The 27638-nt window shown below is 42.0% G+C and overlaps 1 protein-coding gene across 3 annotated transcripts in view; it reads left to right on the top strand.

Annotated features, from left to right (window-relative positions):
• Positions 1-355: 355 nt before the first annotated feature.
• CLVS1 (clavesin 1) overlaps positions 356-27638 on the top strand; it is a 187333-nt gene continuing 160050 nt past the window's right edge. For 2 of the 3 annotated variants that reach the window (XM_027567518.1, XM_027567537.1), the window contains exons 1-2: positions 356-507; positions 12765-13392. In XM_027567518.1, coding sequence (XP_027423319.1) covers positions 12938-13392 — 455 coding nt within the window. In that variant the 5' untranslated portion in view covers positions 356-507; positions 12765-12937. The remainder of the gene's footprint in view (positions 508-12764; positions 13393-27638) is intronic. The other variant, XM_027567528.1, reaches the window with a different exon arrangement.

The following is a 27638-nucleotide window of genomic DNA, read 5'->3' on the forward strand; positions in this document are numbered from 1 at the left end:
TTGTTAATAAAATAATCCGTGCTTTCCCCCATAGGTCTGTGATACTTTTTTTCTCATTTGTTAAATTTACACACACACGCGCGCGCGCGCGCACACACACACACGCAGGTCTGTTTCAGAGGTTGCATTAATCAGTTTAAAAGGTTCTGTTTTTAAGATTGGTGGTAGTTGGTGGGGGTGGGAAGTGATGGTTCCGGTACTTTTTGTCCCAGATGTTACAAAATTACAATGATTCTTGGTATTGTCTTGATGGAACGGGGGAAGAACAGTGGTGCGGAGGCACTTAGGACCCAGGGGAAAGCCAGGCTTGGTATAGAAGGACAGAGTCTCCGGCGCACACGCCTCCTACCAAAATCACAGCCCCGTGGAGCCGGGGCTCTCATTCACAGCTTTCTAGAGAAATCTGAGCCCGAACCTGCCAGAATAGGGGATCTCACCCACTCAGCTCAGCAGCGAGGACACCTGCAGAAACACATTCCTAAAGCAAGGCTGAGCGGCTGTGTGAAGGTATTTGTTGCCTTTTTTCTCCCTTCTGTATTTGCTGCGCCTCCCCGCCTTTCCCCCCAGCTCTTGCGATGCCATGGCTGCGGCGTTTCAGCACTTCGGTGCGTGGACAGCTCCCATCTGCAATCCCTCTGCACTCCATCCCTCCCGCACCCCACTTTCCACGCCTTCGCGGTCCATCCTCCTCCTCCCGGCGCCCGCTCAGCCTGCGCTCCCTTACACCATCAGCACCCCCCATCTCTCCACCATCACCGTCATGATCTCCACCATCACCAGCGCCGTAACTACAGTCAACACAACTGTGTCTTGTCACTTAGACAAAGCCCGAGGTCCGCAGGGTTGAGCATAAGAACCCAAGTTTTCAGGCACAGGAAGGAAAGTTCAGGTGGACGACACCCTTGAAAACAAAGAGACGCCTGCTTGAGAGAAAGGGAAAGTGAAGCCAGGACAGAGAGAGACCCAGAGCAGGGGACAGATGGGGCACTTGCCAGACACCAGCAGTTAGCCAGCTGCCTTTCAGCAGATTAGGGGTTGTTTAGTTCAGGAAATTAACATGGCCTGGGGTATAGTGTTATTCCGGTAAAAGAGATATGTAAGCTCAATCCGTGTTTCTGGTTTTCCAATGGAGAATCACCAGGAAGCAGGGTGGGGGTGACTGATGACTCATATTCACCCACACGCCAATTTTCCTTCCTAAGCGTTTATTACAGAAACTCTGGAATTAAGTTTTCTACTGAAATGTTTTGTAAAATGAAGACCCCAAAGACTAACCCTGTGACCAGAGTAAAAATTAAAATGTTGGTGATGATAACCTAACAAATGTGGCTTTCAGTGGAAAGTGCTATTTGTTCAAATGTCTCTTCCTGTCTACTTAATTTCAATTTTCCAATCTTAAACCTCTCTTTGGAGCAAAGAAGATAGATCCTTTGCCCAAAAGGCCAAAGTACTAATGATATTCAGAGCAGATGGCCTGTCTTTGTTCATAACTAGTCAAGGACTGACTCGGATTTGGAAGGCGAGATTTTTGTGTGTTTTCTCAGTAATCAGACGATAACACGCTTTTCCCATAATAGTAAAGGGTAATAGAGTGCAAAAATTTGAAAAAGCATTTTATGTAACTGTATTCTGTCAGGCTCTGCTTTTAGAGTGCCATCATTTTCTATCTCAGCTGAAGGGAAGTTGGAACATCTTTCAAATATCTTGAAGGTCCAAACCCAAGTCATTGCTCCGCTTTAATTTATCCAGGATCTTCTGCTTTATAGGAACTAACAAACAGCAGAAAATAAGTACCTGAGCCTGTCATAAATAAAAATCTTTCAGTGAGTACCCATTTAATCCATTATTACTGAACAGCAAAGTATTGGGTGGGTGGGTTTTTTTCAAATTATTTTTCATGAAATTAACATCTTAATTAAAAATGAGATGGATCATGTTTTCATATGAGAATGGTGTCAGGTCACATGTCACAATCAAGTTTAAACTAGAGCACAGAAAAACCTCATTTAAAAATCACTCTTGTACATTTATTCTGCTTCCTTAAAAAGAAAAAGAGTCAGCAAAGCAAGTTTGGTCTAAACTGGCTCACTAATTTTGTCAAAATAAAAAATAGGCATGAACAAGTAGCTTCTGAAGGAAGTTTTGAGGAAAAATTCACACCAAATACTCTTCTGGAATGAGGGATAGTTGCATTTTCTCAAAAGTTACTGCCATTAATTACATAACCATTGGCATAATTCGATTTGCCTTTAAAATTCACTCACTTTTGAACTCAAACTAAGAAAACTAGTGAAAGTATCTGGTGAAATGGATTTTAGAGAAGAAAAAAATTTGCTCATTTATGTACCGCCCTTAGATTGGTGATGTCCTCAGTATACAAGACCCTTCAAGTCCCAAAGAAACAAGATTCTTAATATTCCCTTATCTGTTTGCAAACAATGGCTCATCCCAGATCATTTTTTAAAGTGTACATGTTGCCAGTTCTGGCTGCTTCAAACCAGAAGCTCAGGCCAGGAATCCAGTGTCTCCAATGTTGCTGTCTTCCTGTGCTGAATACAATTTCCTGAGGATGGGGAAATTTCAAAACAATGCTGCTTCAGTGAGATTTACAGGCATCCGTCTCAGAAGTGATGCCTTTCTCTGATGAAATATTATGCTGGGCTTATTAATTTTTATACAGTGCTATGATCCTGGCTTCTTCTTTTATTCTTTTCTCTATTAAGGGCTATTTTACTTTTTTCATATTTTCAGTAACAAAACTTTCTCCTTTTTATAATAGATTTAAAGGTGAACAGAAAACATATTTTCCATCAGAGTGACATCATACATTTTTGTAGACATGTTCACAGAGGGGCACATCCTTTTAGAATCATGGAGTATAAAGCTTGCTAAACTTTTATCTCCCAAAAGGGGGAATCAGGAACTCTTCAGAACTAGTGGTGTCTGCTCACTTTTTCAAGCTTTGCAAAAGGACACCTTATTAACCCTGTAAAGTCTATTCATGATTTACACACTTCCTCAAAGCAGAGTCATCCTTAGAAAATGGATCCAGACTTGGGTCTTCTCGCCTTTCCTGTTACATGGTGACTGAGACAGGAGGTAACACAGCAAAGTGAGTATACAAAATATGAAGTTTGGTTGCATGTCATCTGCCTAGAAATCCCCCTCAACATTGCCAAGAGAGATCTTTGCCTACATTACACCCTTCTCCCAAATTTTAATTAGTTTGAATACCATGCATTTTATCCAGATTTCACTGGAATAAATTTCTTTCAAGAGAAGATCCACAATGTGATTACTTCAAGTCTGCAACACCCTAACATCAAGCCCAAGTATCATATCTCTCTAGAGAGAAACATGCTTACTTTTCCATCCAGGTTCATCTTAGCTTAACAGAGTTTGCCTTCTTTGGTTTGATTTTTCACGGATATGGAAATCAACTGGTCACTTCTCTTCCCCCACCCCCCAAAAAGCTTTCATTTATTCAGTTAATAAGTTCATTATTCTTCACTACCTCTGCTGCCCCTCACAGTCCTTTATCATATCTTCTCTGGCCAGGTAACCCAATCTTCTCCCCTTTCATGGACATGTTATCACACGACAGGGAGTATCAGAGAAAGTTTCCTGTGTTGGAGGCTAATTTTCTATGAGACTTTCTTCTTCCTGACTTCTGAGCCAGCAGGAATTTTTCCTATATGTGTTTGAGATGATTGCTCTTGTCTTCTGGACCCTTTTAGCCACATCTCCAATTCATAGATATTATGCAAAGCAACTTTCCCCATGTCTTCTCCTTAAAATAACATGTCAATTCAGCTTCTCTTACTGTTCAAATGTCTTACATAAAGTTCCACACTTTTATACGTGCCAAGTACATAGTGTATTCAGTGTTCATTCTTCTGTAGTTTCGGAGGAAGGACAACTGTGGGCCTGAAAATGGCAGAGGGGCTCACATTATGGGTTTTAAGTAAGAGACCTCTAGTCTGATGTGTGGAAGAATACAACAAAATAAACAAAACCTGTGAGATTCTCCTCTTTTTCCTTGCCCCCTTTCTCTTTCTCTTAGCATCTCTTAGCATCTCTTGCTTCCCCTCCTCCTTCCTTTCTTCATTGCTTTTTGTTGACATATAGAGCACGCAAGTATGTGTGCAAACATAATGGAGTGATCTGATAAGCTTTTATGAGTGCTGGTATTCCAAAAGGCACACAAGAAGTGTTTTTACTCTCCTGTTGGATAGAGTAGCACTGTTGGCCACATACAGTGTGAGCTCTGCTTTCAGAGGTAATGAACCTACCCTCTCAACCCTGTGGATTCACTACAAATCCTCTAGAGCAGTGCTTCCCAAACAATGTGTATACAAATTGCCTGGGAATTCTGGTACTCATTCAGCAGGTCTGGGTGAGTACTGACATCCCGTATTCCCAACAGGCTCCTGGGTGCTGCTGCTGCTACTGATCCACGGACCACACTTCGAGAAGCAAAGACAGTTTCTTTCTTTCTGAACAGTCCCACCTGCATGTCTGAATAGTAAATAATGGCACTCAGACTAAAATAAAACAAAAACCATTCCAGGTTCTGAGGCAATAAGAGCTGAGAAGTCACAGGTGTAGTTGAGGAGAAAGTGATACAAATAACCCCTTTCGTCCCACCTCAGCCCTGTGCGCCTTGCTGGATTCCACCTTCACCTGGCAGTTTTCTGAACTGATTCCTGCGGCTGATGTCATCTGCCTAAGCACCTCCAGAAGGGTCCCAGTCACATCAACATGCTGGGGAAAACACAGAGGGAAAGAGGGCAAGTGGATTTAGTGGCCATCTTTGGGCCCTGTCTTACATCTCTCCAGAGCTTCTTCCTCTAAAAAGTCTATTCTGAGAGAAATACCCCCTTCCCTTGATGGCAGAAGAATCACATGTTTGTTTTTTCCTTCTTCTCCCACTGATACTCCTACAAAGCACAACTGAAATTAAATTTTAAATTGGGGCATTGACTGCCAATGACTTCTTATGGGGATAGTTTAAAAGCATAGAGAAATGTTTTAGTCTAATTTTCTATGTCTCAATAAATTTTTCCCTGTAGATTGTCTTTATTTAAAATACAGTGAGGTCTAAGGTAAACACTACTTCAACTAAATACTTCTCCACAGTGAGGAGGCAGAAAAATCCCATGCCTTCCTTGCCAGTTGTCTTTTCCTTCAACTCCTTGTATTATTTGCCCTAAAGCAAACTAAAAGAATAAAAGTTGTGTGGGTTGTTCTAGAACACAGGACACAATCCTCTGTCAAAACGTCCATCTTCAGAGTTCCAGACTATTCTCATTCCGATCTGGCATTTATTTTGGGTAGAAGTTCTCAGTGTCTCTATCTGATAGAACTCCTTCCAATTTACTTTTAATCTTTCTTAAGAGCAAGAGCAAATGGGAGCAGATGACCGTGCTTAGTTGCTATTTTAAAGCCAAGGGAATCAACACAATGAATATTTATGTTGCAAGGGTAAGCCCTGGGCTAGGACTGAGTTGAAGGTGATGGGAATTTGACAGTGATCCAGGGGCTAAATTCTGGTCACACTACACTTTCAGATGATTAAAGGTCTCCCCTTTATCCTTCTAGAATTCTCTCCCTGGCCCCGGTATAGCTAGTTCATATCTGCAAGTTGGGTAATGTTTGACAGAATGCTGATGGACTGGGAACCAATCTGTTACTCACAGGATTTATGCTCCTTTGTCAGTACTTATGCAGAGAAGTCCTACAAGCCCTCATGGTCAATTTCAAATTCATCATTTAGGGAAAAAAACCCACCCTTTTCTGGTTACCACCAAAGAATGCAGCAATCAACCAACCTCTGAGGATTAAATGTAGGTACCACCCACTGGCAGTAAGGGAGCATGTCTGTCTTTCAGGAAAGATTTCAAATAACAGTTGTACTTAAAAAAAAAAAAGATTTTTGCTCGTTGTGATTTTCAATTTTGGTCTACATGTATCAGCAACATCTATTTTTATTTCATTCAGTGTAAAAATTCCTTTCAGCGTTCCTAGGGGAAAAACATAATCAGTTAAAAATTTTGAAGTGAGATTTTAGAAAGGTGAAGAGCCATCGGGGTTGACCTCATTCAATATACATTTAAAATTTGGAGACATAGCTTTCACACCTACTAATGGAGGAGGTAGTTGATTAGACTTTCATGTGGAAAGTTTTATCCCTCAGATTTATCTTCATTTTTTTTTCTTATAAAACAAATGTGGGTATAGTTTCTCATTTTATATTGGTATTAATTTAAATTTTTTTTTTTTTTTTTTTGGTGCAAAAAGGTGGTTTTATTAAAGCACGGGGACAGGGCCCGTGGGCAGAAAGAACGGCACCGGGGTCACGAGGAGCAGCCCATTATAGACTTTCAAGTTAGGAGGGGGTTAGGGATAGCATAAATCTCTAAGGAATTTTGGAAGCAAGGTTTCCAGGACTTTGAGAGGGCTAGCTCTTTTTGGGAAAAGGTCATTTATTACCATCTAATAAAACCTTAGTTATGAGACCCTTGAGGGTATTAATTTAAATTTATGTGTACTTAAAATTATTCTTTTGTATTGCTAAGAACATCCCAAAGCAATACATATTTGAGGTATTTTCATTATTTATTAGTGTTCTTATATTTCAAGCAATATCTAGGCTTTATAGATTTTGTCTTTCTGGTCATGACAACAGTATACTCTTTCCTTCCCAAATCTGGCCAATTTTACAACATCCTTTACATGATCTTCTTTAGGACTGGTGGGGTGTAGGTGTGTGCCTGTTGTGTGAGTGAGTCATTGTGAGGGCACAAGTATCCAGAGTGGTGTAGAGAAAGCACCTATGCTGAGAGGCAGGGCAAGGTCATTGACAGAACATGGGCCGTAGTTCAGGGAGGCTGTGGTGTGAACCTTCATTCTTCTAGCTATTATTAATCTATCTAAATCTCATATTTATCCTTTCGTCTAATAATTAATAACCCAGCTTTAAAGGTTGGTGGGGAGATCAGATCATAGAACATCAAAGCTCTTGGCATATAATAAATACTCAATGAATATTTGTTTTTTCCCCCCAATTTTTAACATTAGTTTATTATCTGACTTTGAGACAAGTGCTTAGTTGTTCTAAGACTCAATCTCTTTTTACCTGGAAACAAAATTACGATATCAACAAGATTACAGTAAATGTAAAATGGAGCTTTTTATTTCCAAAGCACTTTTACCTACATCATTTCACATGATTCTCAGCATCTCCCAGGGAATCCTTTTTCTTCTACCTATTACAGGATCATTGTAACAATGAAGAAAGATAATTGATGTAAAAGGCTTTGAAATAGTATGTACTCACGTACACATACTGTAGACAAGGTACGGTTATTAGTCTGATTGTCTCCCACTATATTTAATGTGTGTTTCTGAAGATAATGAAATAAATGCAAATAATAGATTATGAAATAACCAAAACCAATTTCATTTGAATTATTGTACTTTCTGAAACGATTTTTCTGCATAAATTCCTTAGTTCATTAATACTAGGATGCATGTTTTATAGAGGTGTGTGTGTGTGTGTGTGTGTGTGTACAAATACACCTTCTTAAGAATGAATTCTTTTTTTTTTTAAAGATGTGTTTATTTATTTATTTGACAGAGCAAGAGTGAGCCTGCAGGAGTGGGGCAAGGGGAGGGGAAAGGGCAGAGGGAAAGAATCTCAAGCAGATTCCCCACTGAGTGCGGACTCTGATGCTGGACTTGATCTCACAAGCCTGAGATCATGGCCTGAGCCAAAATCAAGACTCAGATGCTTAACTGACTGAACCACCCTGGTGCCCCAAGACTGAATTCTGTATAGGAATAGATTTCTTCTAATGGAAACTTAAGATGAAGTAGGAATCTTGAATCTATAGATACCATTATTTCAAATATCATGATATGAAGACTCTTCTCTCCTTACTCTCATACAAAATACTACTACTACTTAAATTTCTAGTTCATGAGAAAAAGCATGCATTAGAAGTAGAAGTTAGCTTCTACCTTGGGCACCCCAGAGGGTGTGGTAAGTTACTCTCCATGTATTTGTAACAATGTTTAAATAATCATTTGTGACCCAAACAGCAATGGAAAAGGTGGTTTCTGAGCCTCATATGAATGTGCCTGAAGTGCCCTTTTTGATTATCAAGCACATCTCAGTGCCCAGATCATGCTTGGCACTCTGCTAGGCATGGCAAAGTGTCAATCTTTCAAATAGAATGGCAGGATCTTTGATCTGGCATTTTAGCCAAAGGAAAATATGCAAAGGAAGAGCAAACATTTGTGATAGCTGGAAAAGACATAGACAGCCAGATTTTTAAATAGCTTCAGTCCTCTTCTGATGAAGAAGCAAGGACAAGGGGTGCCTGGGTGGCTCAGTCGGGTAAGCGTCTGCCTTCTGCTCAGGTCATGATCTCAGGGTCCTGGGATCGAGCCCTGCATCCCCGCATGGGGCTCCCTGCTCCGCGGGAAGCCTGCTTCTCCCTCTCCCACTCCCCTGCTTGTGTTCCCTCTCTTGCTGTGTCTCTCTCTGTCAAATAAATAAATGGAATCTCAAAAAAAAAAAAAAAAAAGAAGCAAGGACAAGACTGGTCATCCTTAAGGTATGGCATTAAGCTACCTAAGAATGTCTGTGAACAGTCTGTGAGGTTTATGGAATGGTAAATCTAGAAGGAATTTTAGTAAAGGACAGTAAAGTTCTGAGAGGAAAGGTGACTTGCTGAAGGTCACATAGCTCTTAGGTAATAAATATTAGAACCCTTTTGCTGCTCCTAGGAGGCAGAACAGCACAGTAGAAAAGAGCATGGGACTAAGGAAAGATTACTTGTCTTGAATCCAATTTCTGCTGATCAGTAGCTGTGTAACCTTGGGAAACTCATTTAACCTCTCTATGCCTCTGTTTCCTCATCTAAAAAATGGGGACAATAATACACTCATTTTATGTTGTTCTAAAGATCAAATAATGTAATATATAGAGAGTATGTAAGTGTCTGGGACATAATAAATATACTTACAGTAAATAATAAAATAAAACTATTATTATTATTCATTCCACTAGGACAGAAAACCACTCCTACTTCTTCATGTGATACTAAGTCCAATGTATCTTTTCATACTTATTTGACCAATTCAGAAAAGTTGAATGAGAACCAAGTCCTTCACATGAATAAAAAAGGACAGTCAAGTAAAAACACTACATCCTGGAGAACACTCTTGAATGGCATAGCATTTTTAGCCTTAAATATTATCAAAGTTGTTATTTAAATAGCAGATTATTCAGAGTTCTGAAGTAAAGCATTTGCCTTTAATGGAAAATATCTATTTCATCCTAAGTGACCCTGGCTTGGGTATTCTCCCCAGAAGCTTCTACTGTATGCCGAGGACAGAATAAAGATGCAAACTGAAGCAAATTTATTTCGATATTATAGATTGGAAGCATAGCTCTGTGTGGAGGTGGGTCATGAAAAATGCAATCTCAGCTCTCCCCTTGAACCCATAGTAATTTATCTTGGAAACATTGTGGAGTTCCCCGAACTGTAATGTGTGTAACTTGCTCCCAGAACCTTTAAATCTTCTGAAGGGGACAAGCTGTTGTTATGACTTGTGCTCTAAGCGTCCTGTGCCATGGCTAGGAACTGTGAATATCACCCCACATGCTTCAGGGAAGCAATGATCTGAAGTACAATGTGCCTAGGCTAAATTCTCCTGGGAAATTAAAAGCTGCAATGCTATCATTTAAGGAAAATGGTTCCTGAGGCACCCAACAGAAGGGGAAACCACTCACTCATTGAAACAATGTTTTGACTGCTTTCTTTATTCACTTACTCTCTCTATACTTATTGGGCACCCACTCTGTGGTAGAAAATGTTCTAGGCACTGAGGATAGACGGTGAACAAAGCAAAGTTGCTCCACTCATGGGCTGACACTTTTTGTGCCAGGCACTGTATTGGGGATACACAGATGAGTGGGATCCAGCTCTTCCCTGCAAGGAGTTCAGAGTAAAGAGGGAGAGAGGGAGATGGCAATGAAATGATGTGGTTGGGGCTATGGGGCTGCCAGCAACCTGGGAAGGTCAGTGAGGGTTTCCTGGAGAAAATGGTGTCCAGATGACTCCTGAAGGGTGAAGAGGAGTTCATCAGAGGTCATGCTTTGTCAGGGAGGTGAGTAAGAAACTTCATGTGGCTCAGTGTAGCTGCATGGCCAGGAGGTGAATCTGGAGAGAGATGAAGACCAGATGATGAGGAGTCTTGGAAACCTTATTACATAGTTTTATACTTTATCCTGGGACAACTGGCAGCTATTGGTCAATGTCAATCAAGGAATGACATGAGCAGATTTCCATTAGAATCCAGAGAACGGACTGAAGAAGGGCAAAGTTGGCAGCAAGGGCACCATAGGGGGGATAATGCAGGGCTAAATGGACAAAGACTGATGTGACCCCAACAAAGACAGTGAAAACGGATGGAAAAAAATGGGCAGACTTAGGAAATATTATGGAAGTAATTGTCTGGATGTGGGTGATAACGGAAAGAGTGGAATAAGAGTAGACTCCCAGGTTTCTAGAGTGGGAAACGGCACAGCAGATGACGTCAGTCACTAAGAGATGCAGGTGGAGGAGCGAATTCAGGATGAGGAGCTAGGATTAGTTCAGGTTTAAGCCCATTGAGTTTGTGGTGCCTGGAGGACATCTCTGTGGGGTTGTTGAGAAGGTGGTTGAATGTGTAGCCTGGAGACCAGGAGAGAGGTATACACAGAAGTTATATTACATGTAAGTGGTCAAACCACGGGGCAGGTCCTGGAAACACTATACTGAAGTGTCCACAGGAAGAGAAGACAGAACAGGAGTCGACAAGGCTAAGAGAAAAATCAGGGAGTCTGGAGTCAGAGAAAATGAGTGGGAGAATGGTAGAGAAAGTTTTAAGAAGGATGAAGTCATCAATATCAAATACTGAAAGAATTCACTCATAAAGAGTGCTGACATTTGTCTCTTGGATGTAGGAACAAAAAGATCATTCACTAGTAGGGTGACCCTCTGTCTGGGTTTGTTTAGATTTATCTCAGTTTATGGCTATTGTTCCAGCATTATTATTATTATAAGTGCCCCCTCGTGTCTGAATTTGGATGGTAAATTATATGATCATCCTGCTCAAGTGGTTCGTGGGAGCAGTAAGGACATACTGCTGTGGGTGTAGGGATGAACTGGAAGAGGAGACATCAAACTCGAGAACTTTTCTGAAGGGGTGTGGTAAGGCTACTAGATAGGGAATTTTAACATCAGATGAACACTGAGCTGGATGGATTTGGAAGTTTCTTCCAATCCTGGGAATAGTTCATAGCATTGTTTTCCATTTACCATTCTAAGTCCTTAAAATTAGTGAAAATCAAGACTTTATTTTAGTTCTCATTTTCACGTTACAGAGCTAAATGCTGTTTTCTTACAAATTATTTTACAACGCCAACATTTTATACATAAAATTTCTATTATTTCATTATCTTGAAGATGAATACCAGTTACTTGAACTGTTCTTCATCTCCCCCATGTCACAGTATAAAGCAGAAATGTGTGAGTTGATGGTCTCCCTTAAGAACTAACTGGTAGTTCTAAATTAAGCAGAAGAATAATTTTGTCTTTTAAATTATTTTGTATGATAAAACAGTACCAATAATAATAAGTTTGGGAATAAATATTCTGCCCCTCATTGTAAATAAACACTGTAAACCTAGGAAAAAAACATATGCCTTCAAGTTCAAGAAGCCTAGTATGGCTTCTGATTTTTTCAACTTCTGGGTTAGACCAAACAGATGTCTGAGAGCATTTATATTGAAAATGAGAAAGGTGCAAATAATACGGGTGTTCCTCTGTATACCATTTTGGTGTAGAAGTCATAAGAGATGTATCTGAGGAGATTCAAACAATCATTCTCATAAGCAAAATGATATCTCAGAACAACAGGGAAGTTATATAAAATGGGAAGATTTTTAAGCCTGTATAGATATTGGGTCAGCAAGGATGCACCCGGGATTTCAAGTCCCTTTGCCTTGCCTACAGAAGAGTAACAAAGGCAAATAAGAAAGCTGCTTTGTAATGTCCACACGTGAGTGTCCTTTCTCATTGCTGTTGAACTTGATTACCGAAGGTCAGGTTTCCAGCCAAAAGGCTGCCACCCTCCCCCTTCCCTAGGCCATTGTTAGTTCAGTTTTGAGTAATTAGGTACCTGTGGGGTTACAGATAGAGTGACCTGTAACAGTCCCTTTGTATTGTTAAGATGCAAATGACTGCCTTTTAAAAAGGTGGGGGGAGGGGGTATTTCTGTGAAAGGTACTTCTGTTTGAGAAAAGAGGCTAATGGGAGCAATAAATTGTACAGCAGCCATAATTTCTAGGCCTGTGAATAGCCCCATAAAGCATGCTGCAGCAGAGAAGACTCTTTCTCTCTTCTTACCATTTCTTAGAGTAATTAATGAAAGAGCGACCTATTACTAATCTGACCATACACTATTATGTTAACATGATCAGTGTGACTAAAACGTTCCCAAACATATTTCAAGTATTTGATCCTTTCAGGACGTCAACACTAAAATTCTACCAATTACACCATTTTAAAGATAATTTACCCTTTATTCTTCGGAGACCTCATCTACTCAAACCCACAGCACAATACTGCTTTTCTATCTCAGTTCCAGTTAATTTGCCGAGATGTTGTGTCATCACTGTTTTGTCTCTCCTGTGTGCATTTGCTTTGCAGTAAGAAATGGTCTCAGCTTTGCTTCTTTTTTGGATGGCCACCACCACCTAAGACCTGAATGTCCTACTGCTTTCCAAGAACAGAAAGAAGACTTTCTATTTGTTTGTTTCTGTGGCAGCTTGGTAGTAACAAAACTGTTGAATGGGCCCCGATTTCGGCAGACCGTCAGGTGAATGGGACCAGTCTCCCTTCTTCCAAAATATCAGAAATTAAGCACGTGGAAAGGAGATTCAGCCAAGATGACCCATTTACAGGCCGGACTCAGTCCAGAGACTATAGAGAAAGCTCGCCTGGAACTGAATGAAAACCCAGATGTCTTACATCAGGATATCCAGCAAGTCAGGGACATGATCATCACCAGGCCTGACATTGGGTTTTTACGTACAGATGATGCCTTCATCCTGAGATTTCTCCGAGCCAGGAAGTTTCACCAAACAGATGCCTTCCGACTCCTGGCCCAGTACTTTCAGTACCGCCAGCTGAACCTGGACATGTTCAAAAACTTCAAGGCTGACGATCCCGGCATTAAGAGGGCTCTCATCGACGGCTTTCCTGGAGTCCTGGAAAACCGTGATCACTACGGCAGGAAGATTCTTCTGCTGTTTGCAGCCAATTGGGATCAGAGTAGGTAAATGTAGATAGTGTCTTTACTTGGTTTTTCTTTTTCATAAGCGTCTTCACTGCATGTTTGGGGCTGTATGGTTTTCATTTTTTTAAAAATGCAAAAAATGTGTGGCGAGTGGGCTTTCATTTTATATATATATATAGTCCACCCAGCCAGAAAGGAAAGTTTAAGGCCACAAGATTACCATCATCAAAAGGCAATTCCAGATTCACGGCGGTGGTTTGGAACAATAGAATCATAGTGTTAGAATTGTAAGACACCTTAGAAATCATTATTCTATTCATCAGAGTGGGCCATTTGTTTTAATAAAGTTGAAAGCTGGTCTTCTAGAAGCACCATATATTTTGTCTTTCGTGTTCTCATCTTTAACAACCAAAACAACAAAAATGGATTCAGTAGATGGCTTTAAATCAAGTCTTTTCAACACATAAATAAAACCCTATATTTCTTCTGAGCGCCAGAAATGCATCTCTCCCTGAAAATCCTATAAAGAACTGCAAACTCAACATGTCCCAAACTGAACACACCATCTTCCGCACTATATCCACCTTTCCATCTATCCAGTCTCTCCAGCCGGAAATCTGAGTGTCATCATGAACTGCTTCCAGCCTTTGCTCTTCACATCCAATTAATTGCCAAGTCCCACCCCTTTCTTCTTAAGAACCTCTCACATCTCATCCCCTCTCTTTGCTCCTGGTGTTATTGCCTTGGTTCAGATTCTTATCATTTCTCACTTGAATTTCTGCCTCTGATCTACTCTCTTCTGATGGTCTACATCATAGCTGGAGTGACCCTTCCAAAATTCTGTGAGGTCACTCTGCTGACTAAAGTTCTTCAGTGATCTGCAAGGCCTTCAAAGTAAAGTAAGGCCCTTTATGATGCACCTTGTACATCTCCTGCTGTGTGTCCCCTTTTGCCCTTGCTGGTCTCCAGCCCTTCCAGCTGGAAGCAAGTATAGGCGTTGCCTTGAGTAACTGAGGTTTTTCCATGCCTCCAAGCCTTTGGACCTACCACATCAGGCACCAAAAGGAGAGACCAGCCACTTCTTATCCCAATTCCAACCATCCTGGACAGTCTGCCTACTGATTCATACTCCTCTTCATGCTTCTTCTCTGTATAGTTTTCATCTTTCCTCCCCTCCAACCCTTCTCAGTTAGGTGCCCTTTCTTTGTTCATTATTTCCACTAAAGCATTTGCAATAGGAGTGTAAGAACCATTGCCATTACAGCTATTATTTTGGGATATGTATACCATATGCTCTACTGAGCATTTATATATATTGTCTCATTTACCCAATGAGACCTTTTCATGAAAGACGTTATTATTATCCCTATGTCACATTTGGTGACACAAGATTTTCAGAAATTAAGTAAGTCACTCAGTATCACATAACTAGTAAAATATGGAATGGGTGTGGAGCTCTGGTAGTCTGACTTGAGAGAGTTGTCTTAACCTGACTTCACTGTAATTGTGCGTTTACTTGTGTACTCTTTGTTAGGCTTCCTCCCAAGACTGCAAGTTCCTTGAGGGCAGGAGACTGTCACTTTCATGTTTATCTCTTTGGCGCATGGTGCAATATCCAATAAATCTGAGTGAGAAAGAATGCATGAATCAATCTCCAAAACTTCACCTGTGACTTTGGTCTTCACAGAAGTATCATCATGGAAATGTTTACAGTCCCTGGGGAGACACGGGTTTAACTTTAAAAATACATCAAAGAATTCTTCCCCAGTATAATTAAAAGGAATTTCTAGGGTGGCCCTTTATTACTTCATATCATTCCTCCTCCTCTTAAAAATGATAATATTTTAAGACACCTTAGAACCACTGGCTATTTTCTGGTTGGTAAATTGGGATCGGGCAACTTAATCCTGAAGAGGTATTTCAGGGTTTTAACACTATCAGTCTAGAGCTTGGTCAGCTCTGCCCCAGGGCCAGGATGCATTTCCACATTTCTGCTCTGTTAAAACAAAGTCCCTGCCAGCAAAGAGCCCATCGCGCAATCCACTGTCCTGCAGTGTGCAAATATACAAAGGGCTAACTCCCATCGAGCACAGGAGAATTCCTTCTGAGACACACACACCATCAACACAGGGCGTCAGTCTTATACCTGAGAAAACAGCCGGCTTTTTGAGAATGGCATGCTCACATTTTGGATTTTGGAACAGGACAATTTTGATGATTCTGAAGAATAGTCATACTGACTTCATTTGTGCTTAATTGTTTTAAGTGTTCTAGAACTTCCATCTGCTAAGACACTAAGTAGTGATTTACACATAAAAAAGTACATCATCGCAAAATATTTTATCTTGTATTGGCATTTGGTCCGACTGTTTCTCAAATGTATTAAGAAGTAATAACAAATAGTAATAGTAAGAAGAAGCGAAGCTCTGAGAGAATAATCCAAATGTGTATGATTATGTTAACCTTGAATGAGTTACAGTCCTCTGTTCCTTAGTTTCCTCAAGTGTAAAATAAGAAGCTCAAGCTAGGTAATCCCTGAAACACCTCAGCTCTAATGGCTCCTGAATGTAAAGCTCATTCAGCCTGATCCTATGGATGGATGGAAAGGGATTTTAAAATTCACTTTATAGCTGCCTAACTCACTAGGTTTTTTGAAGTAACCTCTCTCTCTTTCTCTCTTCCTCCTACCCTCACCGCGACCCCACACAGGCTGAGTCTACTTGAGGCATTTTTTTTTTTTCAAACTATACACTACTATTTGTTCCAAATATTTTGGTTTCAACAAGAAGGTAAATGATCAGGTTATCCCATTGACAGCCAAAGATCATTAGAAGGAAACAAACCTCAGTATGAACCCAGGTACTGTCATGTGCTTTCCTGGTTATATGACCTGTGACAAGCAACCTCTCTGAGACTCAGTTTTCTCATCTGTTAAGGTGGGGATGATAGTGATGTATCTAATAGTGCAGTTGGGAGGATCAAATGAAAAAATGCACTTAAGGAACACAACTCATTGTTTGGCACATGGTAAGCACCCAATAAATATTAACTTCTAGTATTATTATTAATATTATAAAACAGCCCTCTACAAAAATAATTGAGCACAGATGGTAGATAGATAAAGATAGAGACAGGAGTACAATACCTGAAAATGAAAATGGACCAGTGGGTGTGGTCTGCCTGCATGCCCATCCTAAGTACTTCTTTGTTTTCTCCTGGAACATGTTTCCTGTCACACAGACCCAGCCTAAATGGGGCCCGAAGGGCCTGGAAGAGTTGGCAGAGCTTTGCAAAATGATTACCTCAGTCATTGGGCACCTAAGATAGCTGGGAAGCGATTTGCATGTCTCATATGAAAGGTTTACTGAGATTAAAATGGTTATTAATATTTATTAAAACTATGTAAATCTCATCCATCTAAACCCAGACACCATGAACAAAAATGCAGAGTGGTGAGTGATAGGAAGCACTGTCCTCCAGAGGCACGCGGGGGCTCTGTCGGCTTGGGTTAAGTGTGCCAACTGAAGGGCGGGAGCGCTGGCCTCCCTGAGCATGAACTGGCTTCCTCCAGAAATCAGTCCTCAGCGAAGGGCTGTGTGGCTTCTGTATTTCCTGAGGCTGCCAGGCTGAACTGAAATGAATTAGATGAAATCAGCACTCACATCATTATTCATAAAATGAAGCTGGCTCTTTCTGGGCTAGCAGAGTTTACGTTTCGGCTCACCTGCTTGGTATATACTGGAGACGTAGGGGGATACCATCGTTCAATAAGCTCTTTGATCTTTCTCACCTAAACTGAGTTTGCCCCTTAAGATATGATAAAAAAGAAATCCATTTCTTATTTCTTTCTGGTTCGCATACTTGTACCTGGTCCTACAGCCGGTATGCCCATGCTTAGCTAAAGAAGAGTTAAGCTTGGTCAAGTTATTTTACTTTCTGGAGTCTCTGTTTCACTAAGTGGAAACAGGTATAATATCTGGCATGTGGAGCTGTTACAAGAATTAACCCCAATTGCCCTACTTGGTGGTGTCCAAGAGGCGGAACAGAACAGTGATTAAATGTGCCCAGAAACTCTGAAGCCAGATAGCCCGCTTCATATCCCAGCTGCCTCCTCAGCAGCCATGGGATTCTGAGCAAGTTGCTTAAATGCTTAAATGCTGTTTCTCACCTCTTAAGTGGGGGTGATGATAAGCGTAAGTTAACAGTAGTTGGTATTCAACAAATGGCAGTGTTTCTTAAAAAAAAAAAAAAAATCCCAATAAGGCAAATATCTAAGATATTGGGTCACTAGATGTACTTCCCAATTCCAAATGGCAGGATTTGAACCATGGCCAACTTTCCTCCACCTCGAAAAGTAAAAACAGAGCTCGAAGACCCCAAGCCACCATGCTTCAAAGTGGTCTGGGATAGCTCGGGTGTGGCTGGGAGGCTCTGAGAAATCACCTGCCCTTAGTGTCCCTCCCTATAGTGTTTATTACATTCTCAGGCTATAAGAAAGGCATTTGGGAGGGAGGATCCAGATAATAAAAGCCCCACAATAGACTACAACAGTATCCTGTAGTGCTCAGTGGGGGAAAAACTACTAGAAATGCATTGAAAGTCATAATATATAAAATGACACTGGATATTCTTTGGTCAGTGTATTGTTTGTTTCTCACAATTAAAAAGCTCAGAAATCAGCAACCAGGTTGAAAATTAGTTGGTTCTTTCAGGAAGCTGGGGCACCCAAAGGAAGAGCTGAGTTAGGGCAATTTAGTAGAGCGAAAAAGGGGCCAATGGACAACTTGATTACTACCTTCAAGTATATAGAGTTATTACAAGAAGGCAATGAATCTTGCAGGCTCTCTTTCTCCACCATACAGAACAAGGGCCAAATGTTTGGCCTGAAGTACAACCAACTGGATGGAAGATTAGGGAGCCAAGACCTCAGCACAAGGGTGAAGGACTGGGGCATTTCCCTGAGGTATAAAATTTAAGGGGGCACCAAAGCACTCAGTAATCAAAAGAAATACTTTTTTCAAAAAATATTTTAAAATCAAAATTAATGCAAAAAAATCCATCATGAACAAAATGTCAACATTTTAAAGAAGGCAGGATAAGATCATTGACTTTTTCCTTGTGCCTCAGGCTTCAATATGGCCTGGCAATCAGATTTCAAAAGAGAAAAGCCTTTAGTTGGCTCCTAGTCAATTATATTGCAGTACATAATGCTGAATATCTATATACTCTTAACAGTTGCACAGAACCTTATGGCTCCCAAGCATTTCCATGTACATTTTCTGACTTAATGCTCATTAACCGTTTGGGGAGTATCACTAAGGGACAGATGACAAAGAAGAGGTTTGAGGAGGAGAAGATAATTCCTAATCAAGGAACTTAATGACTCATCAATGGAAAAACTTAGACTCAGAGCTTCTAATTCCAAGCTCCAAAGACATCTGGAGCCAACTGTTCAGCCCCTGAGTGATTAGATATTTCAGAACGTCCAGGCAGCTTCTGAAAGGCTGTAAGTGGATTTCCATTTCCGGTGGTGGACGCATGTGAGGATGAGTGCAGTGAGTCATGGTGGACAGGATCTGAGGTTGAGGAGGAGTGATTCTCAAAAGGGGCACCGTTCTGGATGCAGAGGACTGTCAAGCATTGTGGAATGTTTAGTATCCCCTCTTCCAGGCACTGTGGCAATTGAAAAGGCCACCTTCACATTTCCAAAGCCCTTAGGGGAGCTGGAGTCCACTTTGAGAACCTCTGATGGGGAATGTCTAGAAATGTCCTAATACCAATGTCAGTAACCACCCTTTGTTAGGTACCTTTGTGTCAAGTGTTTTTTACATACATATATGTATATATATATATATATATTTTTTTTTTTCTAATCCTTACCATAGACCCACAAGGATCTAAATGGTGTATAAGTAGTATATAACAGAGATGGAATTCTTCCCTGTTTTGTCTGAACATAAAGGCTATGCTTTTTCACTAAGCCCTAGCTACAGCCTCATTCCTACACCGAACTCAAAAGCTTCCAAAGCCCCTTACAATCCAAAATCTGAATCACTGCTATGTTGCTAAATGGTGGTGTGGCTCCAGGGTCCAAATTCTAGGTTCTTCACACCTTCTCCTCAGCTCGCTTTTCTAGCTGAGAGGCGCTGGGAGGCTCAGGGTACACAATGAAGCCGTTCCCTGTACATGCGTTCTAATGGGGTTCAGACAGTGAAGAATGTGCATTAGAAGCTGGGTGCATTAGAAGTTAAGAGGATTCTGGAGGCTCAGTGTCAAGGGTCTGCCTAGTCCCAAGTATGAGCAGGAAGAAAGGAAGCAGAGAAGGACTTATGCTTTAGTTTGAGCAAATACAAAAGCAGCTGGGGTGCTGACCAATAGACCAGACCTGCCGTTCTTTGGTGGGATGAACCCAAGCCTCATTCCTTCCTCCATGTGCTCAATAAACATCGCGGACAGCCACAGTGGCCCAGCTCTGTGCAAGCTCCTGAGGTCCCAAAGGAAGCATTCCTGTTCAGAGCTCAGGCCCCCAGGGCAGCTTCTCACACCAGTCCCCCTGGGGTCCCTCCAGGTATTCAATGATGGGAAGATGAAGGCTACCAGGGTACTTGACCATCTCACCTTTCCAATCATGAAAACAAGGACACTGTCATATTTACTTTATAACGTAGAAAACAAGCTGGAGGCTGTCTGTTCTTATGGACGCGTGCTTTTCCACTCCCTTTTTTCTGGGAAGGTGCTCAGCTGCTCCTTGCCCTCTCATGCCAGGCAATAATTTATTTGATGGATATACTGGAGATAGCAAGCTCCTTCAAACGTCAAGGCTTATTGCTGACCTGTGGCAACCTCCAAAGGGCTGACGTGGCAAATGTCCCAACATCTCTGTGGCGTGATTTGGCAGTGGGAGATGAACATTAAGTAGGTTCTTTCTTCTGATTAAAACCCAAGGCAGTAGGTGGGATATAACTCTTCAAACTATAAATAAGCCAGTTGATTGAGGTTCACCTTTGCACCATGCAAGAGCATGGAAGAGCTTTTTCTAAGTAGCAGGGGGTCTGCGCCTCAATCTGTTTGACTGTCGTCAGTTTAAGAACTTGCGGCACAAAAGGGAACAAATTTCTAATCCATGCCGAGCACTGGTGAGGCGAGAAGAGACGAGGCAGGCCAAGTGGATTTTATGTCTCTCACCAGCTCCAGGAGGTAACCCCAGATCCTAAAGCCTATTGAGAGAGGTTCGAGAAAAAGATTTCACCGTCTGTTCTTCCTACAGATGCATTCTTGGAATTGCTCTGGTAGTGATCAGTTTTCCAATTGTTATGAGCTTGGAAATGAGCAAAAATGAACTGAGGAGGGTTATTACAACCACTAAATCAAACTTGCTTGCCAAGTGGCAGACAGTAATGCTCTTATGTAGGCACTATTAATATCCGTATTTTGCAGATGATAAAATTAAGGCTCAGAGAGGTTAGGTAATCTATCCAAGATCGCACCGCTGGGAAGTGGCTAAAACAGGCAGGACCTCAGACATAACTCATTTGCCAAATTTGGGGGCCACTAAGTCAGACATTCAGGAGGGCTCTCAGGGAGGTATCAGTAAGCAAGCAAGCTAACATCAGGCCCTTCCAGATCTCAAAAGACTTGTAAAGGACCTCATAGCTCAACAGGCAAATCCTATCGCCACATACTCCAATCTCACAAACACTTGGCAAACTAAATGTTGAAGATCCTATCCACTCTCTTCCCCAGTTCTTTGACAGTGGTAACAGTGATGACAACTTTGATTGGTTTGTTTTTTTTTTTCAAACCTAGCTCCACAGAGCAATCTGGGTATTGCTTGGAATATGTTACTAAAAGGGGTGTTGGTATGAGCCTGACTTAAGATAGTGACTGAAGGCCCCACCCCTTCTTTGCATTGAAACAAGTGTCCTATGGAGACTTCCCACTGGCACACAGAACCCCAGCTCTGCAGTTTGCTAGCTCTGTGGTCTTGTTACCATAGGTACCTCCTCTAACCCTCGGTTTCCTCGCTGTCTGGTAATGATCACATGTACTTTGCAGGGCTGTAAGGATGAAACGAGTTGCTACATCAGTAAGTGGTCTGGCACCTAGGGACCCATTTCCTTTCTTAACCGTCATCCAAGTGGTTTTCCCACTTCTCTCTATCTGATCCAGGGTCTAAAACGCCCAAGATACGATTCCTCATTCTATTGAAAGGTCTTATACAATAGATTATATCTCTGCTATTTGCTCCTAAAAAGCCAGTGATTGATGAGGGGATGGAGTAAGGCGAGTTCATGTTGCCCCCTCGCCCTGCTGGACGAGGATATGGCTTGTCATGGGGCTCAGCCGAACAGTTCTTCCAGTATTTCTTTTAAATCCCCTTCGTCCTCCACAAAACTCCTTAGCAAACCTTCTCCAGCACTTCCACGCTAATTCCACCTAGTCCGGGGGCTCAGCCGCTTTCTGCCCACCGCCACCATCACCTTTGGTTGGCGCTCAGGCCCTTGCAAGCTTGCCTGTTAGGAGCCTCTTGCATACGGATCGAGCAGGGCCTCTGCTCGGAGACAATGCGGCGGCATCTGGCCCTGCCTACCTGGGCAGCTGGCCCTCGGAGACATGTCCGATGTCCCAGGGCTCCGGCAGCATGTTATAAAAGGGGGCAGCTGTGCAGTGAGAAGGGGCCACAAGGATGGGGAGAGCCAGCTTTTATTGATAGCGTATCTTTCCAGGCCAGCTGTTCGTCCCAAATTCACACTTAAAAGCCCAGGAGTTTAAAAGACATGACCCTCATTACGTTGCAGATAAAAAAGTCTCCTCTGATGGCTAGAAATTTGAGGGTCTGAGAATAACTGCTTCCTTTTCAGAGCACGGCCCGGATAAAGCAGCCAACACCGAGCTTGCTCTCAATTACTTGACTTGAAATCATGCTGAGTCGGGCCATGACCCTTGTCTGCTCTTGCAAAGGCCAGCATCAGGAAAAGAGGGTACAGAGAAAGGGCAATTTCTAAGCGTGGCGTTGCCTGTATGCTGCATTCGCTGTTGATTTCCTCATGAGTATAGCTGACTTCTTGAAAGAATGCATCGCAAGCGATGGGACCTTTTCCTGTACAACGTGAAGCTCTTCTGGGCAATTAACCGCTTTCCCCAGTTCTCAATATAAACTGGGAAGCATCTTCTGACCCCCTTCACAAGGAGGATGCTGTAGCACTGAGAAGGAAGCCCCTTGGCATCTGCCCGGACTTCAACCTCCCAAACCCCCAGCCCCGAAACTGCTCTTTAAGAAGCCACCAGCTCTCCTACCCTTTAAATATGCTTCCTAGATAATCGCTCCTGAACGGGGATGTACAGAACCTTGAGCAGCTGCTAAAATGATTAAATGCCTGCACTTCCCTGAGGTTGTAAATCAGGCTCTGAAGCCATTTATTGTGAGTGTACTATAAAGCAGTAGAAGTTATTATTACTCTACTATAAAATGTAACATTGGACAGGAAAATAAAGAAAGGGTAAATTTTGTTGTGAAGGCTTTAAAGTGATGTGTTGTTTTTTCTTTGCACCTTCTCTTCCTGTTCCTCATCATTTTTCTCTTCTCTTTGCCTCTAAGTCTTCCCTACCTCCAACACTCCCCGCTGAGTGTCTCTGGATCTAATTGCGAATGTGGCACTCCCACCGATAACACCCAGTGCCTTGCGGGATTCAAGAATGTTCATATTAGTAATGCTCCTGGGTATCGAGCATCTCCTTGTGCTGTATTATTAAATTTAATCCTCACAGCCATTTGCAAAGGAGATACTATTATCCTTGTTTTAAATAGAGGGTATTTCATCTGGACAAGATCACAAGGCTGGCTAGTGGTGTGATCCTGAGTATTTCTCTTACTCCTTCTTCATGATGCCTGATTATATTTGGGGTCTGCTGTTGGGGATTGTGCCAGAATTCATTGCCAAAATCCCTGCTCGGGAGACTTTTTTTTTTTTTTTAAGATTTTACTTATTTATTTGAGAGAGAGAGAGAATGAGAGATAGAGAGCACGAGAGGGAAGAGGGTCAGAGGGAGAAGCAGACTCCCCGCCAAGCAGGGAGCCCAACGTGGGACTCGATCCCAGGACTCCAGGATCATGACCCGAGCCGAAGGCAGTTGCTCAACCAACTAAGCCACCCAGGCGCCCAAGCTCAGGAGTCTTTAATGGCTCCTTAATAAAGCTGGTTCAGTCTCTTCGTCACATGTTTTGCCAAGTAAAACCTTAAGAATTTGGCATCATGGGGTGCCTGGGTGGCTCAGATGGTTAAGCGTCTGCCTTTGGCTCAGGTCACGATCTCCAGGTCCTGGGATGGAGCCCCACATCAGGCTCCCTGCTCAGCGGAAAGTCTGCTTCTCCCTCTCCCTCTGCCTCTCCCCCTTGCTCTTCCTCTCTCTCTCAAATAAATAAAGTCTTAAAAAAAAAAAAAGAATTTGGCATTGCTTTCCTTATCCAAAGGACATCTTCTGCTCAAGTCAAATGGCTCTTCCTCCTCTCCTCCCGCTCCCCTGTTCATCCCAGCCCTCCCCAACCTTTGCTTCTGGAGTTCCTCCTACTCAGTCTTCATTCCTCTAATGAGGTGAGCACAGGCCCTCCAGGAACACTGGAAGAGGCATCCCAGGGGCATTAGTTGACTTGAAGGAGAAGTAAAATTAAACAGGTAGAGGGAAGTAAATGTGAGGGAGACTGCTTGAGACAGAAAAAGCATACTCTGCAGGAATCTAGGGTGAGAGTGAGCCTGCCCCAACGGGAGAGCTTTGGTGGGTTGCATTGAGCATAGACTCTAAGGGCTCACATGGAGAGAGAGGAAGCTGAGGAGGTAGGCTGAGGCCAGGAATTATCCTTGCTTGCCATAAGGAATTTGGGATTTAGGCTTAAGAACAAACCAAGTCCTACTCATCTTTCAAAGCTCATATTCACACTAAGAAGCTTTGCCCCTGTCTGGGGCAGCACTGATCTCTCCTTTGTTCTTCCCTGAATGCTTGTCACACTAATCTTTGCTGCACACTTTTTCAGGCTTCAGGGAAGCTCCTGGAGGCAGAACGCTGTTTTTTTCTTCTTGGTATCCATGGGTACAGAGTAGAGCTCAGGAGAGTCCCCTCAACTGACTTGGTGGGGAGAAGTTTGGAATGATAGAAAGCCCAAACAGAGAGGCTCTTTCTAGACTCTTCTCAATGACAATACTCTTGTGGAGGGGACTGGAGTTGCATGCAGTTGAACCTGAGAAGGAGGGAGGAAGAGACTAGGGTGCTCTGTCTACCCCTTGTCCAGTGATTCTCAGCATGACAGAAGGGAGACAGAGAGTGTTGTAGAAGCATCAGGAGCAATCCAGGGCCAGAATTGGAGCCAATATTGTGGGGTTCCCCAGTGGCTCCATCCCCTGTGTGACTTGAGCTCAGGTGCCAATCATCCAATAATGATGTGAAGTGCATGACTACCATCATTTTCTCTCATCTCTCAAGTTCTTCTCTTTTTTTTCTTCAGATTTTATTTATTTATTTGACAGAGAGAGAGAGACAGCATGAGAGGGAACCCAAGCAGGGGGAGTGGGAGAGGGAGAAGCAGGCTTCCCGCTGAGCAGGGAGCCCGATGTGGGGCTTGATCCCAGGACCCTGGATTATGAGCTGAGCCGAAGGCAGACGCTTAGACGCCCCTCATCTCTCAAATTCTACGTTCTATCTGTGTCATTGTGCATCAGACCAAGCTAAGAAAAGCCTTCACATATAGAAAGCTTTACTGTTCAGGGTGCTACCTTCCCTGCAGAGCTCAGGGAATGGAACCTGATTCCCTGCCTCATTCTTAGTGAATGGCTTCTGATTTCTACTCAGTGTCCTCCTCACCCTGACAGGTCTGTGTGGATTTTGGTCATCACACTTTTCCTCATGAGTTTCTGATGAGTTAATCTGTCATATAATTTCATAGCATGCATATTGATTGGTATATTGCACCCCTGCAGGTAGATTGCAGTTTGATATTTGATCTGTGAAATCTCCCAGGATAATAACTGTAATGCCTCATTTACCTTATCTCTTTGTAAGGGAAGAGGGGATTCTAGAGACGTGAAGTCTTCAAATAGTTGAGGGCTGCCTTTTAAGGGCCAAGTTTAAGGTTTTATTTTATTCAGGTTTGGTTAAAAAGCGAATACAACCTTAGAATGCATTGTATACTTGCTACTTCGTTAAATAGAACCGAACACTTTCTTCATGACAAGGGGTGAGTACAATGCATATAAATTACTGTACCCTGGGCTAGGAAATAGTATCAGGATGGGGATTCCTGGGGCATATGGGCTTGCCATCATGCCACGTGGCCCATACTGGCTCGCTATATGTGTTTCCTAATACTTTGTTTGGGGGGGCACTTTTTCTCTTAGCTCTTAATTGATGAATGTTAGTGGGCTTGCTTCAAAACCTTCTCTCCTAATTTTCTGTGGGCTAGGAAGTCAGAAAACTGAGCTTGTTGAATTCTATGCTTTGGGTGAGGACCTATGGGGATTCCCCGGGAATAAAGTAAATGAGCTGTAGCAGGGCATGAATTTTATAACATCTCATCTGTATGCTCAGAAATACAGTTCTGCCTAATGCACCAGCAGGCAAGGCATCAAGTGTCTTCCACTGTATCATCTATTTGGAACTGTGCAAAACTGAAAACCTGAGCGATTTTTCTTCCAAGGTTTCTCTAACCTTGGATTCACGTACAACACACCCCTCTGACTGATGTATCCTTCTTCCCTATAATACTTCCCTCAGCCTAATAGGAAAGGACCTATATCTTAATTTATATTTGGATTAAAACCCATTTTTACCAAAGTGGTGACTATCCTTTGTATTTACTTACTTTTTTATCCTTTGTATTTTTGACTTTTCTAGCTATTAAATATAAGCCCTTTGTCTCTCATCAAGAATATGCTAGGCAAAATAAAATAGCTCGTCTTTCTGCCTATTTTTTTTTATTATATGCCTTGTCTTGTCTCCATATGTTCTCTAAGGTAACAGTGATTCACGCAATGCTGTCACAGAGCCCATTCCATTCAGCTCCTGACCTGAGCTATTACTCTCTTCTCATATGTCATAAGAACCTGGCCGCATCACCATGGCCAGAGTTTTTATATTGACAGATTTGAATTTCTACTGTTTGGTCCCTTCAGTATCCAGTCAGCCAGAGATAGGGACAGGGGCGGGGACGTTGGCAAGGATCATTGGGTCAAAGACCTTAGTCAGGGAGAGAAACACAGGAGATGATTTCTTCCTTGTTCTTTGCAGTGGGCCAGGTAGTTGAAGCTGCTGAGAAAGCGAGGCACCTTAACTTGGGTTGTTCTTAAGAGGGCAGGGACTTTGGGTCTACAACCGGCTACTGGGAATATGTGAATCTCCTGAAATTTTAGACACGTGCATTGGTGGAGAAGGGACCCAGCTTCCACCAGATTCTCAAGAAGTTCACAACCCAAAGAAGTTTAAGGACCACCACATTAGATTATCCATCTACTGGTTTACATGTGAGTACAATTGCATGGTATACTGGGGAGGCAAACATTCTACTAGGATAGTATTATAGAATGGTTGTCAAATGGGCTGATGGCTTTATCCTTTACATGAAGAGTCAGCATTTTCATTGAAGAAAATCGTGAAAATGGAGAAAGTGTTAGGACATTAAAAATTATTCATAATCGCTCCACTTAGCTATAATCATTGACATTGAGAATTAAGGTATATTTTGCACGCACACACACACACACACACACACAGAGAGACACAACTGGCCTTATACTGTGCATACCTTTATGAATCTACATAGGACAACACAGTGGTAAAGAACTCAAGCACTGTGTTCAGATTTCCTGGGTATGAGTCAGAACTCTACCACTTACTAGCTGCCTGAGCCTGGGCAAGTTAAATACTCTGTGCCTCAATTTCCTCACCTATAAAATGATGATAATAATAGCATCAACTTCCAAGTACTATAATGAGTATTAAAGGAGTTAATATAAGCAAAGCCTCAGAAAAATGACTGATCATACTTAGCACTCAGTAGATGTCAACTACTTTTTATTATTCTGCTTTTTTTCACTTAAAATTATATCATGATTACTTTATTAGTTTATTCAATGTGCATTGGGCACAAAATAATGACTGAATAGTGTGAAACTCATTTAATGACTCAATGTCATTTAGACATTAGGCTATTTTCAATTTTTGACAAGTATAAATAATGGTACAATGAATTATATAAAATATTTCACCACATCTTTACTTTCTCTCCCTTAGGATAAATT

This window comes from Zalophus californianus, chromosome 4 (assembly GCF_009762305.2).
Source record: "Zalophus californianus isolate mZalCal1 chromosome 4, mZalCal1.pri.v2, whole genome shotgun sequence".
In the NCBI taxonomy this organism is placed as follows: domain Eukaryota; kingdom Metazoa; phylum Chordata; class Mammalia; order Carnivora; family Otariidae; genus Zalophus; species Zalophus californianus.